The 16,267-nt window shown below is 32.2% G+C and overlaps 1 protein-coding gene and 1 long non-coding RNA gene across 9 annotated transcripts; both read right to left on the bottom strand.

Moving 5' to 3' along the window:
* Nucleotides 1-4,670: 4,670 nt before the first annotated feature.
* Nucleotides 4,671-7,355, bottom strand: LOC106381431. Its single transcript, XR_001276546.3, has 6 exons — nt 6,885-7,355; nt 6,618-6,778; nt 5,735-5,834; nt 5,564-5,655; nt 5,147-5,424; nt 4,671-5,044 (listed from the first exon to the last, which is right to left on the bottom strand). It is a non-coding gene; the product is annotated as an uncharacterized LOC106381431 (long non-coding RNA).
* A 3,195-nt stretch (nt 7,356-10,550) lies between these two features.
* Nucleotides 10,551-15,928, bottom strand: LOC106437371 (protein LIGHT-DEPENDENT SHORT HYPOCOTYLS 7). 8 transcript variants are annotated; one of them, XR_007319275.1, is made up of 9 exons: nt 15,022-15,928; nt 13,359-13,425; nt 12,155-12,231; nt 12,001-12,053; nt 11,636-11,870; nt 11,357-11,542; nt 11,195-11,269; nt 11,066-11,132; nt 10,563-10,620 (listed from the first exon to the last, which is right to left on the bottom strand). XR_007319275.1 is itself a non-coding variant. In XM_013878268.3 (1 exon), exon 1 carries the CDS (start codon nt 15,639-15,641, stop codon nt 15,069-15,071), a length of 573 nt encoding a protein of 190 aa, XP_013733722.1. In that variant the 5' UTR covers nt 15,642-15,927; the 3' UTR covers nt 14,872-15,068. The 8 variants fall into 8 exon arrangements, 1 of the variants encoding a protein (XP_013733722.1); XR_007319271.1 differs by having other exon boundaries at nt 10,551-10,620; nt 11,066-11,269; XR_007319272.1 differs by having other exon boundaries at nt 10,551-10,620; nt 11,066-11,269; nt 11,984-12,053.
* Nucleotides 15,929-16,267: the final 339 nt, after the last annotated feature.

The raw sequence follows: 16,267 nt of genomic DNA on the forward strand, positions 1-16,267 counted from the left end.
TCAGTTATAAACATATCATATTCGAATGAGACATTTTTACAGTTATCAATCTTCTTAAAAGTCAAGAAACAAATCTGAATATCAAAACAATATCTCATACGATCTCTTTATGGAATAACTGCTCTGAAGAAATTGAATTTAGGCATCAAAAAAGAATAAAAATGGATGTGCAGATGTGTCAGCTTTACAAAGTACTATTCATAGTTCATATATCATTTATGTCCAGCCCATTTTTTTGTTCATCCTTTCTTAAACATCTTGAAATAACTAAATTCTAATTAATAATAAATTTTTGGCTGGCAAAAAAAAATCAAATTTGTCTAATTATCGCTTAATTTGTCTAACTGATATATGTATTTCTCAATTCTAAAAAAATAATGTATAATATTGTATTACATTATTTAAAGAATATAAAATAAGACTACATAACATAAATATATTTTTAAAATTTTCTTTGTCGAAATCATTATGTTGTTTGATTGTTGTACTTGATTCACATATTTGCATAGATATTTGTGATAGATGAATAACTATATTTTTATTATCAGCAAATAATGTATATTTATTATATAATATAAGAAAAATGAAATTATATACTTTTTAAACAAACTTGTCTCATGTTGGGAACTCGGTTATAGACATATCATATTCGAAGGAGACATTTTTACAGTTATCAATCTTCTTAACAGTCAAGAAACAAATCTGAATATCAAAACAATATCTCATACGATCTCTTTGTGTAAATAACTCCTCTGAAGAAATTGAATTTTGGCATCAAAAAGGACTGGAAATGGATGTGCAGATATGTTATCTAAGTCAGCTTTACAAAGTACTATTCATAGTTCATATATCATTTATGTCCATCATATTTTTTTGTCCATCATTTCTTAAACATCTTGAAATAACTGATGCTAATTAATAATAAACTTTTGGCTGGAAAAAAAAATCAAATTTATCTAATTATCACTTAAATATTTTATTAATATTGTCTAATAAGCTTTCAAGTGATATCATTGTTTAATTTTTATTAGTTTTTTTTGGTTAATTTTTAGAGTTTTTTGTATTTAAGATATTTTTCCATATTAAGCTTTTATTTCTTTCACATAATTGATATATATATATATAAGTCATAAAAATTACCATCAAATCAGTTTTACTTATTTATTATTTTGTTTTTAATGAAAATACACTTTTCAAATAATTTAATTTAAAATAAAATTATATATTAATTTGTTGTATTCTAACAATTTGATTGATTTAATTAATTTGCTTTGGTGGATAACTTAAAAAGTTTTCATATGAATCGGGGAAAGCAAGCTTATGTTGTTATATTATATTTATTTGTGTATATAGAATCTATATTATGGACACTCTTTCCATGACTTATATTTGCCTTTTAGTATTGTACTAGGATTTGGCCCGCCCTACGGGCGGGTTAGTAAACAATAAAATACAATTAGTATATGTCAATTTTATTAATTATTTGAAAAATGAAATGTATTTTAAATGAAAATTTATGTTATGTATTGGACAAATAATAGAGACAATTTTTTTTTTATACTTGTTTCATATCCTTTGTGATTGTTTTCTTTGGTTTTATTTTATTTTTTGCTATGAGGTTTTATTTTATTTATGTAAGATTATATAATGATACATATGAATATGGCATTATATAAAACTTCTTATCATTTGATATTTTGACCATTTAGTATTTAATTTTATGTATGGCTTTGTGTAGGTTGTTTCAAATCGTTTATCCATATTTATAAGCCAAAAGGAATTTTCCTGAGCAGTTCAACATTTTTTTATATTTAAAATCATTCTATCTTGGGCATCTCCTGTATAAAATATACTACTGAGAGTAAATGATGAAACTCTCTTTTGCTATATGAAGCTCTAACGTATTTTAATTATGGGATATTCAAACACGTTTACAGATATTCATTGTACGGCTTACTTGACCAATTTCATTTTATTAAATTGAAGGATATGTTGTAATAATAGCACCCTTCGTAAACTTTTACTTTTTTTTCCTATTTATAGTTAAAATATGAGTTCCGGAAAATACTTAAAAGGCAAATGATTAGTTTAAGAAATCTAATATGTAAAGTCCTTTTTAGTAAAAATTGATCACCTCAAAAATCCTAAATGTGCAACTAAGTTTTCACAGCATATCAGTTTCATGAGTCTATAGGAATCATATGTGTCTTCTATTTGAAGAGTTATTTGTTTTAAGCGTCCCCTACGGATATTTATTTTTGAATTTCAAGATTTTTACAAAACTAAGCCATAAGTTTCATTGTGATTTTATTCAAATATGCAAAATTGAAATGTTTTATATTATTCCATTATGATACGAATCAGAATTATATTAGAAACCAAACCTCAGGCGAACAGAAAGTAAATGTTGCCACACAATAAAAGTTATAAAATGAATAAGAGACAGGAGAAGAAAAAGTGCACCTGCCAAAGCTTCTAACTATACTCGTTTTTATAGCAGACTAGGATAAACCCGCCCTACGGGCGGGACACTAATTTAAAAATAATATTGAAACATCTTATATTTGAACGGCATTTGTAAATATAAATTTATGTTAATTATAAATGTAATTTTCACTATTTGTTTTGTTATTTTTGGTAGAGATCACAAATGTTTTTTGATTATGATAGTATTTAGAATAAATATCTTTAGAATGGTAGTTGATTATATTCTATAAGATAAATATAGATTATTTCTTATTTTTGTATGTGTATTTTTGAATTCATTGGAATTTTGGAAATAAATGTTCTCGAAAAAATAATTGATTCAAAATGATGTTGAAACTCACAAATCATAGATTGAATTAAATGGTTTAGATGTAGACAAATGAACTAACTCTTTAGAAGTAAACACCTTCTATCTTTTTTGTTTCACATGATATGATCTATTTTGACTTTTGAGCTTTACATGACATTTGTTCTTAGTAAACTTACATTGGGATACACTAAACAAATGATCTGTGTGTTTTCTCGCTCTTTAGAAAATCTGTTCATAACATAAAGTAATGCTTGCCTTAATAAGTTTTTTGCACCAAAAAGTTTTTTGAGGGAAAATCATACATGCTGCAACATCATGCTGCAACATCTTTGGGTTAGGATTGTGAACCGAAAAAAATAAGATCACACCAGTTCTCACTATGGTCACTTGGGCAGCAAGATGGAATCACATTATCTGGCGAAGCTGCTCTCTAAGGTGTTCAACCAAAGCCTGAACCTTTAATATTATAGTTACATATTTTATATGATTATTCTGATTTTCCTTAAAATCTTTGTTTTGTTATTATTTTTATTACAACATTTTCTCTGTGGTAACAATGTAACTTTGAGCTAGCAAATTTCAGTTCATCTGAAACTCCTAGATAATATTAGCAAAATAGTAGAATATATAACAAACCTATGAAGTAAAAAAAGGATAAATTCTGACTACGTGAACATGTTAGGTCTCAAAACTTGTGTTTTCTAGGAATTGATCTTGAAGACATATTTCTTGGGACCAAACCAAGTTGTCATGTTCTTTTTAATCCAATCATCTAACTTTTCCAAACAAATCGATCGAGGCATCTTTTATCTTCTTCATTCCAAGCTTCCATGATAACCAACTTAATGTTTTCCCATCTCTCCAATATTCCATCATTAGTTAATCCCGTTGCAACCCTGATTCAACAAATGAAATCTTCATCAAACTGTTCATCTATCATACACTAATAAAATATTTAACCAAAAATTTATTTTATTTTATTTTGTAAAATATTTATGGGTTTATTTGTGAATTAACCAAAAAAAGGAAATCAGATTTGGAGAGAAAAGGTAGAGAAATTGATATAAATAAAAAGAGGAAAAAGGGTGTGATTTTAGTTAGTTAGTGAATTATAGTTTTTCTGTTGGTTATTTCACATAATTTCCCAATTAATATTTGTTTTTATTTTGATAATTTGGATATATGTTATGCATAATTCATTTTTTTCTTTAAATGAATCGGTGCTGTTTACTAATTTTTAATAGATTGTTGAGGTTTTTTAGTAGTTAATTAAAAAATTATATATTTATTTTATGTTTTTAAATAATCTATGATGTATTTAATTCAGACAGTGAAATTATATTATTTTATTTTCATATCAATATTTGTTTTTGTTATTTTGTATTGTATTTTTTATTTTTAATATATGAATTTTTGTTGTCCTATTTTATCAAAGTTTTACATATTCGTAAAATTCACTTCTAAATTTTTTTGTTGTCTTGAGTTTGGTTAAATCTGAAAAAACATAAGTCCTTGGATTTAAAAGACAACATTTTTTTCTTATAGACAAAAAGCGAGAGGATTAGCATGTAGAGACTTATGTGAGAAAGGAATAGGCTTCTTCTTCCTCATGCTGTTCAAGTACCTTCGAGCTTTACTGTTCCTATCATGTCACACTGAGCGCACGCATTTCAGCCAAAAAAGTAACAATGCAGCTGTGAAAACTGGAAAGGGACACTGGACCTTTCAATGGCTTCCGCAGATGGAATTCCCAACATATTAGTCATCAAATCCAACTGATGTACATGGACCACCTGTTCACCTAGGTAAAAGAGGTTTCCCTGTAAGAGCTCAGCAAAAATGCACCTTATACTTCATATATTTATTGTCGGTGTGTACTGAACATAAGAAAATAATTTCAAAAAGGAACATTACAAAGACAATTACAATCTACAAAGATAACATGTGTTAAAATAATGTGTGATTATGATAACAATGTTTAGCATCAAAGGAGACAGTGATTTTCCGAAGAACCTGTCATAATAACTTCATGGGTCATAGTGAAAGCAAAACATACATAACAATGGACCATATCACCACGATTCACCATAGTGGAATTGACGCAACACCATTTCACAAACTCAACGGGCATCGTCTGCTGCTCAGGTTCCAACCACTATCATCCTCCTCATCTTCTTCATTCAGCAATGCCTCTGCACCGTAAACATCTTGAAACGTCATCTCTCCTCTTGAAACCATAGCTCTTTTCTGCATAAGAAATTAACAGATACATGAACCCAAAACAATTCGTGGCAGAAAAGTTATACATAGTGAGGAAAATAAATGGTTTTAAGTTATGGATGATGATACCCCAGTGTGTCCATTTCCAAGCTCATCTGGATGAGTTTCTTCACCACCATTGCCATGTTTTCTTTTTGAACCCAAAAAGAACTCTGAAGAGAGTTTCTACACCAATGTTACCTCACCAGTGACCGAAACTACTAACCATCAATTTTCTCTGGGCCAAAGTATAAGCAAAAAGGGTAGCTTTTTAAATAATGTGGAGAGACAAACCAAAGCCGAACTTAATGTCAATTATATAGACCCCACATGTGAACACAATATCTGCAGCTTTTGGATCGCCAACCCTAGCCAACAAATTTGATAAGAATATATGTAGAGATGTGAAGATGATATAAACTCTATATAAGAAGAATTTATATTCACATTTGACAGTAGCTGATGTCTATGACAATCACATATTCTTTAGTGAGTAAAAGAACTTACATTAGCTTCCGATGCTGGATTTACTTTGCCGTTTACGGTGAATGTTCCACAAAGAAGAACAAATATGATGTTCAAAGTATGCAATGGGAGGCCTAATAAGCCAATATTAGAAAATGGATTCGTTACATGCGAATTAATGTACAACACATCTTGGGAAAAAATCAATAATACCTTGATAGATCCATTATTTGTTCCTCCTTTAGCATGCATTTACTTTGGTTGGTGCCTGTCTTCAGACATGGAAATTGTTATTTGCTGCAGAGAAGGAAAGCTGCAACCAAATCCCAAATTCTCGATGGTGTTAGGTCACTAAGGGATCAATGTACTGTTAATTTACTTCTAATAGTGTATCTGTGCTTCTTAGTTTCATAGAGGTTATTTCTTAAAGCAAGAGACCACCCGAGAATCTGTTTGTTCTGTTAGGTATGTATGAAATAATGAGATGTCCAACCCTCGGTAAAGTTTTCTGTCTCATTCAAAATGTTTGTTATGTTCTCGAATCTGAATGTATCACAATCAAAGACAGTGAACCGTACTTAGCTACATAACAAAGAGACTGAAGAGTACATGAAACAGAACATCAAAGATGGAGAAGTTGAGGACATAAACGAAGAAAATTCAGGCGAGAGATCTTTATTCCACAATGGTCTAAGCCAAGGTAGATCCTTTCTTTACAAAGACTACATTACTTCATCAGTTTGGTAGAAAATCAAGATGGTAATGAGCTAAAGCCAGAAACTTGGGAGCGGAGATATATAGATAGATCGAAGCTAAAGACTTCTACATGTATTAATGATCTACATATATTTTCTCTGTTTGCTCGTTTGATTCTTCATTTGTAAGTGACAAACTGACAAAAAAAACTTGAATCTTTGACATGTATAAGCTTTCTGATAGGTTACACAAACGCACGAATTGTCGAAGAATGCGACTCACATCAAAATCTAAAATTACAGCGAGAATCAGAACCAATTGGAAAAGGGAAGAATCAGATGATTAATATACTCAAAATCTATGCCTGAAAAACGTTAAAAACTGAAATGACTAATCATACCTTCACTTGTAAATCTTAAAGGAAAAGGGAATGGTTTGTTTTGGAAATCGCCGGGGCTACCTTGGCATCAAGGAGAAGCATACGACGCCCATAAGCTCGCGACCTCTTTTAACTTTCTTGGCCTCCCAGACGGCCTTGGACGGTGGTGCTACAGCTACCATCTTTCAAACAATAAGGAAGAAATATGAGTTAGCCACTCTGCTCAAAGAAGAAGGTTTTTAAGTGTTGTGAGGAGTGAAAGGATGATGTTTACGGATGAATGTATACCTTTTTATAGCAAAAGATTGACCGACTGGAAGAGAAGTGCATTGAATGAGGAATCTTGGTAAGAGTGGGGAGAATGAGTTAAGACTATCAATCAAAGCATCTGTAACGGTCTGGAGGAGAGGATCCTCAAACGAATGACGATTCATGTAACATAAAACTCCAGAAACTCCATAGTCGGTTGACCTAATCAAAGCTCCCACAACATGATGAACCCTAGAAATCCATGGTCGCAATGTCTGAAGAAGGTGAAGGTAAGAATTCGGCTTTGATTTTGTTTTGTTATGAGCCCAAATAACGTTAGTCCAAGCCGGCTTGCCTTCGTAAAACCCATAAACGATTCAAACAAAATGCAGCGTATGATTGTAAAGGACAGGTGTCATTCCCAGAATACATGAATTGTTGACGTGGCCTCACATGAGAGTCACAAACATTTTTTTATAATAATAGATTTCAAAACATAAGCATACTCATTTGTTCTGTTTCAGATCACCTTAGGCTTTTTCTTCTTTCCGCTTAAAACATTACCAGATTCTCTCATATTCATGTCCTTGAGTTCCTCAAACAGTAACAACTATGCTCCAAGAGTTAATGTTTTAGTTGTTACTGTTTTATGCATTGTGGTGATAGCGCAGACATGACTCCTGCAATCTCCAACCATCTTGCTGTCCACCACTATTCTACTTGTAAAAGTGAACGTGATCTATTTTCAGACTCATCCATATGTTGTGAGTTTTGTGACCTTAACTTACGTTTAAGAGCGGCTGCTCGAGCGAGAGCGTTACCCTGGCCTGTGCCTCTCCTCTCTTTCTCGATCAAAAGACCTCTTCCTGTGGATAAATGATGATACCATCAACTTAAAAATGCAACAATTTTAAACCAGAAAATAACTGCAACACATTATCAGTACCTGTCACGGTCTCGACTTTTGTAATGATCATTATCATCCATAAAGTCTCTCTCTCACGTTCCCTTTTCTCACTATGTTCTCTGCTAAGGTGTCTATAACAATTTCTCCCATTGTGGCGGTCGCATTCACTACCCTTTTCATCATGTCTCTATCTCTGGCCCTGCTCTTCACACTTTCAATGTCGATCGTGATTCACGTCTGTCTTTTTGACGTCCCATTTTCTTATCTTCCTCACTGGCTATTGAAAATTCTGTTTCAAATTCATGAGATTCAAGCTCTGAAACAAATGGTAAAGGCTTCTTCAAAAGGTACATAAGGACCATAAGTAAAATATGACCTTTACATCATAGAATAATATATAAAAGCTCCCTCCAACACAAGGTCAAGGAAGCAAAACATACAAATGAATTAACCAATTCCCCGGCGATAAAAGAGTGTAAGAAAGTCAGCACATGCATTGTTGTTAGTGATCAATGATATCTTGTGGATGTTAAGAAATAGTAAAGCAAACCTGTGAGGAAGCTGATCAATGGAAATGGTTCCATCATCTTCTGAATGCTTTCCAGTTGCTGCCTGAAATCACCGAAAAAGAATAACAGTGTACTAATTATTCAGGGTTACAATACGGTTTTATATTTTTAGATAATCAAAGCAAACAATGACTAAAACCATAGCAGAACAGAAATATACATATTAACTTCCCACACTCACCTTGTGTACTTGGTGAAGAATATCTCCTCATGAGGTACAATGCCCAACTCTTAAGCTGTAAAAGGAAAAAAAGAAGAGGAAGTTGCATTAAAACTGGTTTCTTATATAATAGTGATTGGAAGACTTATTTAACCTCTCGTTCCATTCAGGCTGAGAGAGATGGATTTGCCCTAAAACTTTAAATTTGAATGAATCCCCATAACCAGAGAATCTACATTGAGAACATGAATGAATCTAACAAAAAGTTAGCGTAAACAAAACCTTGCTACGACATAATCCGATCCGAGAAGGAGAAGCATACGTATAATATATTACCTTGTGTTTGGTCTGTAGATTTAACAAAAGAATCTTCATCAGAAAAAGGGAAAAGAAAATTCTCATGCTTCAGATCTTTATGCATAACTCGAAGAGAGTGACAAGCTTTCAGCTAAGAAAATGAAATTGGGAATTAGCCATTATCAAAGGATGTGGGAGACAAATTTCAGGATCAATGATATCATAGAATAGAGTTATTTGGTGAGGAGGACTCTCAGGAGGCATATATATACTCAATCAGAATACTTATGAGAGCAGTGAAGATACATTCAAGAGCATGTAGTGAAATCCTTGATTGAATGCCTTAACTACGAAACGTTACCACGTCACGCTGATGTGGAGTGGATGCGTAACGGCGGCGGTTTTGGATGTGTAACGAAGATTGGAAGAAGATGAAAGAAGACGATTGATTCGATGACGATTTTAGAAGATTAGGGTATGTCAGGTTTTTAGAAGATCAGGTTTTTAACCTGGGCCGTATATGAGGTGCTAAAAGTTGATTTCGGAAGATTTAAGAGCCCAAACGCAGGAATTTTTAAAGAATTGGCTAAGTAGAGATGACATGGCATATTTAAATCTCTAGATTGGATGATTTTCTTTGCAGACGTGGATAGCCTCTCCTTTGAGCTTATTCCCCTTTTATTACTTGTTTGATATTGATATGCTTAATGAAGAATTATCAAAAATTAATAGATTGATTTGGGATTATTATATCTCGAACAATTTTGAAATCCAAACTCATACCAAGAACCACATAGCTGAACAAACTTTAGTATTACTAGATTTTTTTAACCGCGCTACGCGCGGATAAGATATTATATGTATTTCTCAACTTTAAAAAATTATGTATAATATTGTATTACATTATTTAAAGAATATAAAATAAGACTACATAACATAAATATATTTTTAAAATTTTCTTTGTGGATATCATTATGTTGTTTGATTGTTGTATTTGATTCATATATTTGCATAGATATTTGTGATAGATGAATAACTATGTTTTTATTATCAGTAAATAATATATATTTATTATATAATATAAGAAAAATGAAATTACTTACTAAATGGATGTGCAGATGTGTTATCTAATTCAGCTTTACAAAGTACTACTCATAGTTCATATATCATTTATGTTCATCCAATTTTTTTGTCCATCATTTCTTAAGCATTTTGAAATAATTGATTCTAATTAATAATAAACTTTTGGCTGGCAAAAAAAAAAATCAAATTTGTCTAATTATCGCTTAAATATTTTATTAATATTGTCTAAGAAGCTTTCAAATGATATCATAGTTTAATTTTATTAGTTTTTTTTTTGTTAATTTTTAGAGTTTTTTGTATTTAAGATTTTTTTTCCATATTAAGCTTCCATTTCTTTTACAGAATATATATATATATATATATATATATATATATAGATATATATGTCATAAAAATTACCATCAAATCAGTTTTACTTATTTATTATTTTGTTTTTAATGAAAATACATTTTTAAATAATTTAATTTAAAATAAAATTACATATTAATTTGCTGTATTCCAACAATTTGATTGATTTAGTTAATTTGCTTTGGTGGATAACTTAAAAAGTTTTCATATGAATCGGGGAAAGCAAGCTTATATTGTTATATTATATTTTTTGTGTATATATAATATATATATAATGCTAGTGTAATAAAGAAAGAACTTTTTTTTTTGTAACTTCAAAAAGATACATTATTACAATTTGAAATTAACTAATAACACAAAAACAGTTTTAAAATCACTACTGCAGCCCCAACAACCATCGTCATAGCCTGTCTGTAACCACCACAAAGACAAGCAACAACGTCAGTCACCAAAAAAAAAATGAACCAACTTGGCATAGGAATGAAAGAGAACAAAGCATAGAAGAATCATTCTCAAATTCTTTTGCAGAACCACAGTTAGTTAGATCAATCTCCAAACAGTTTAGGATTAACTGTGGTCACCCACATCACAGAGTGAATTTTATCCCCTGATTTCAAGAGGCCCCTAAAGGTTGATGCAGTCTCATACCACAAAATAAGTACACAGTTACGTCCATGTCGTGGAAACAATAAGTAGACAGTTTCAACAAATCATAAAAACAAATCCCAACAATGAACTGATCAACTATCAAGTAGTAGGTTGGAGTCATGTTCCAGGCAAAAACTAACCTAAACAACACAATATAAATCTAAACCAAGATGCTAGACTACTTGAGATCATAAATAGAAAGGACAACCTGAATCCGTGCTCTCGACTTTGTCTGCATGTTCTTGATAGTCTCCCTGGCCAATGATCACACCAACCTGCCGAAGATGGATTAGGTATCACTTAAAAATGGCCAGGCAGAACAATTACCAGGGAATACCATCATTTGGAACTTTGATATATATTTGTTCTGGGCCCCTCTTACAAAAAGGGCATGTATACCTTCTCCTTCAGACTAAGATTGCAGCAGGAAAAAAAAATGTTACGTCGGACAGTAAAAACAAAAGTTGTCAATTAAATAGAAACAAAGATAATTTATAACCTGAGCTATAACTTCACTGATAAGCTTTTCTGCTTTCTCAATAGAAGCAAGATTCCCAATTATCTCCACCGGTCTTAGTGCTGAATTTAGATCAGCCTCTGCATCCCTCAAAATTTAGATTTTGACACCAGAACTGAGCTGAAGATTCCTTACTATCTCCCCACCTTTACCAATAAGCTTGCCAACCTGTGAAGTATGTGGAGAAAATAAATAAGTGGATATATAACCCCGTAAGATTCATTCACACAAGAGTCAAAAGATAAAACTATACTGAACAACCTTTAAACTCGGGACTTCTATCTTGTGAGTTGTGGAATGGGTATCACCAACCTCCTTATGAGAACTGCCCCCATTAACGTCTTTACTTCTGTTGCCACCCTCTTCAAGAGAACCACCACCGTCGGCTTCCCTAGATTACATAACAAACAGATGGAGACACGAGCCAAGACGTTGATGATGAGGATGGGAATGCTGCGGCGTCTCCTTGAAACATCTCATTAAACAGATCTTGTACCTGTTCAAAATTGTCCCCTGAATTATTCTCATGCCAAAATCAACATCTCAAATATCAAACAATCAGTCATGTCTAATAATAAACCAAAGGGAAAAACTAATGCAAAGTCTTACACTATGCAGAGTCTTACACTATGCAGAGATTCATCATGGCCGCCATCTCGTTCAAGAAATCTCCCATCCCCTGTAAACCAAAAATGATTCATCACCACATAGTTCATAAAGAAGACATGTCAAAAAACATTGCACTATCTTTTAGCAAAAAGAAAAAAAAGAAGAATTTACGTTTTGGTCAGTTTTATCATCATCACTATTATAAGCTCCAACATCATACACGAACCTCTTGTTGGAGTCAGACGAAACTATGTTCCCACAACAAATAGAAAAAGAAAACCTTAATCAGACACATAAACAATACTTTTATAATATAAAAAGTACACAGATCAAGGAAATAACAGAAGATCCTATGTATCCAATAATAAACTCCCATTTGTTTCCGTGATAAAATAATTTAGAAGACAAAGATGAAGAAAAAGAGAGTATAAGCCTCTTGGATAACCTGGAAATTTCTTCTTTACTTCATCTACACAGTTTCTTCTACAAATTTAGACAGAAGAGACATATGAGGCAGAGCTAGACAATCGATTAAGATGGGGGAGATGTAGAGTTAGCAGTAGATTCACGATTCACTGCTCCATGGAAACCAAAAGGGCTATTTATGTTTCTCAGAGGAGACTGAACCGATTGAGAGATGAAGATAACCAAAAAACAGGCTTGGAATCGAAGAGGATGATAATGTTTGATCGGTACGGCGGAAGAGACACCGGATTGGCTGGTACATTTGATCGGCTCAGCGGAGGAGGCTCCGTCAGTTCCGTTTGATTGTTTCGAGATAAAACCGCCGGATACAGTGGAATTGCGGTTGGAATTCATCGCAAATTTCGATTGTGATAGTGTAGACTATCTTGAGCAAGATAGAGATATAAAGAAAATCAGAGGGAGAGATGCGAAAAGAACCCATAAATGATGGATTCATTGCACATAGATGGAGTGGAGTCGATTGATCGACTTTCCGTTGAGAAGATGAATCGTCCAAGAACGAAGAGAAGAAACAGAGAAGGCATCGTGGGAGAGAAAGCTTATATATATATATAAAAGTTTAATACTATGATTTTATAAATATAATTTTTATATTTATTATAATAATATGATATATAAATATAATTTTTATAATAATATGATTTGTAAATATAATTTTTATATTTATTATAGTAATATGATTTGGAAATATAAATTTTATATTTATTATTTTATATTAGGTTTTAAAATTATCATTTTGTAATAAAACTTTCTGTCTATTAAATAATTTTTTATTAATTGATTTTTGCATATGTGGATAAACCAGTCAAAAATGACCCGCTAACGTAACAATTTTTAAATATTGTGCCAGTTATACGAAACACTTAATAACGTTTGAAACTGTAATCACCTGCTTCTGCAGACTCCCGTGCCCACAACTGATGCGTTTGTACCAGTCATGCCCTTAATCATAAAACCTAACCAATAGAAAAATAGACAACAAAATATAAAAAGTCAACGTAATTTGAAAACTTTTTTTTCTAAAACGTAATGTATTTAGAAAAAAAAAGAGAGAGTAGTTTATACTATAATAACATTTATTATTTGTTTTTTCCTGTGCACAAAAAAAAATTATTTAACTTTTCCTTTTTGTTTAATAATCTCATATTCTGGCTGATCAAAGTGCACTCATAGACTTGTATGACTTGCCTATAGTGTTGTAGTCGATTTTCAAAATGTCATCACTAAATATAATAGCCGTCAGAAATCCAGTATGTATTACGTTGGTGGTCATGGACAATATCTAGGTTTTTCAATAGTTCATTTGTGATGTTAAGTCGCTGAATAATTTTGGTAGTGGCTTAACGCAAACATCTATCTTGCAACGATCAAGTGACTCCAAAATCAAATAAAAGATAAATTAATACAGAGGAATCAATTTTTGATTCTCTATATATAGGATTAAATCAGGCAAATAAAGCTTAACAATCAGGAATGCACTCATTTGTAAGCACAAGAGACCAAGCCTTATTTATCTCTTGGAGATTTCTCCTGGAACCAAGAGTACCGTCAACTCAAGTCCTATTATGAAGAGATTGTTTACCTCTTACTATTAGACAATTAACTCAAAATTAATTGTTTAGCTCTTACTATTAGAAAATGAACTCAAAATTAAATGATTGATACAGAAGATATATAATTGTACCTTAAGAAAATGCATCAAGTTCATTCCTATTCCTGTTTCACAAATCTGATCAAATAAGAAGTCTACATATGATCAATATCTGATTTTTAGGCTCTGTTTAGTCTACTTTGAAACGCCTTAATCCACGCGCGTGGCTCTTGTTTCTATATCACTTAACATATAACAGAAGCATACTTGCATATATACATGTTTAGTACCAAAAAAGCATACTACAATATCACTGTCAACAAAAGAAGTCTATAAATCATATATAAGATATACGTTTATCTATCTTTAATTTAATTTCTATATCTTTTTATAAATACATAACGAGAAACTCACACATTTATGAAACCGAACAAAGAACCCACCACAAGAAACTAACTTACCAAGAACAAGCCATCAGATATGTAAATGGTACTTCATTTGATAATTAGATTGATGGAACAGATGTATGTATGAATACGTTCATAAATACAAGCTTACACTACACCTACCGAAGCCGAGCCTAGCTAGGGTTTCTCGCGTATGTGTGTGTATACTCTCTAGGGTTTCCCATGTAGTAAAAATGAACAAAATATACATCACATCATTCACATGTTATGTCTTTGATTAATAGTTTATTATCACTAAGTATTTATATGTAAACAAATTTCAGGCAATTCACTTGTTGTATATAAATGATATTAGCTTCATGTTAGTATATAAATGATATTAGCTTAAGCATTAGTCATGTTCATTTAGTGTATGGCTTGTGTGTATAAACTAAAGTCTGCAAGCTTACTGTTGAGATCTATTTCAAATACATATGTAGAATTGCAGATAGAAACGTGATAAGTAATTGAAAACTAATACTAGATATTAAATATAAGGTGGTATAAATGCTTACCATTAATTAATTCCACATTTTTTTATTATATGTTTTTTGTTTGCTTGCTAAGATGGCAAGTTGGAGCTACTAGTCCCTGCAGTACCATCTTCAACATCATGATCACTCCTCATAGGATTCCTCTTCTTCTTCTTCTTCCTTTTCTTGTAAGGGACTCCTCTTGCCTTCGCCTGTGAATCTCTCACTTCTTTAAGAAAAACCCTAATTCCACCGCCGGCAAACGGGTTTCTCTCCGGCAACCCTCCGTTCTCCTCATAGGCTGCTCGCAGCCGTCCGATCAAAGCATCTAAACTCCCCCACGCTTGCTTTAAAGGACAGTTACACTGTCCCGAGGGCTCAACTTGTCCGAAGAACACGCATCCATGTGCATGAACCTTTGTCTTTCCAAACTGGTCAAGATATTGGAGGAAGTCTAGGATGTGATTTGAGCCACACTGTGAGACGTGAACCGGTGGCTGCTGGTTACGAAGGTATTGACAAAAGGTGTTCCAGTCTCTCTTTTTCTGTGACTCGTACCGGCTTAACGCTGGCGGGTTAGGAGGTGATTGTGGTTGTTGCGGCTGAGATTGAGACGGTGACTCTTCGGCGATGTCTTTGCCTTTGTTGCTAGGACTAGCCATGGATTTGGATCGGCTCTTATTGTTTTCTCGATCTATGATGATCACTACATCATTTTTTCTTCTTTTTAGTCTTTTAGGTCTTCGAAGGAGGAGAAGAGAGGAATCTAGAGCAACTATGTCAATGCTCGTGGGGGAGAACTTTAGAAAAATTTCTACACTAGTTAGAAATAGTCTTATTATATTCTCATGTAAATTATTTGATGGGACTATATATTATATACACGGATACACACGTAGCATCAAATCAACAAGGGTAAAAGGCTTTAAAAGCTAGAGTTATATACTATTTTTTGTCAGCAAAACATAATGTTTCTATAAATAATCAACATCAAATAAATCTTAATTTAAACATAAACTGAATGATATTATTTCAGACCAAACAAACGTAGAACATAGATGTATATATGAATTAACAAAGTAAAATGCAAATTATGTTGATGATGTTTTGGAATATCAGGTTAATTAATTAGTGATAGATGAGGGAGACAGGAGATAAGACCCACGAGAATGCTTTAGTTCTTTCTTTTTCTATAGGTAGACCTATCAGATAATCTTCTCAATCCTTTAATCTGTACGATTAGCATTTAAGTATTGTTAACTATTTACTTTATTTTAATTTTGGATGC

The sequence above is a fragment of the Brassica napus genome, chromosome C2 (genome assembly GCF_020379485.1).
Source record: "Brassica napus cultivar Da-Ae chromosome C2, Da-Ae, whole genome shotgun sequence".
NCBI classification, from domain to species: Eukaryota; Viridiplantae; Streptophyta; class Magnoliopsida; order Brassicales; family Brassicaceae; genus Brassica; species Brassica napus.

Bases quoted from the DNA above. Each gene is read 5' to 3' on its own strand.
- LOC106437371 (XM_013878268.3), bottom strand. From the start codon at position 15,641: ATGGCTAGTCCTAGCAACAAAGGCAAAGACATCGCCGAAGAGTCACCG.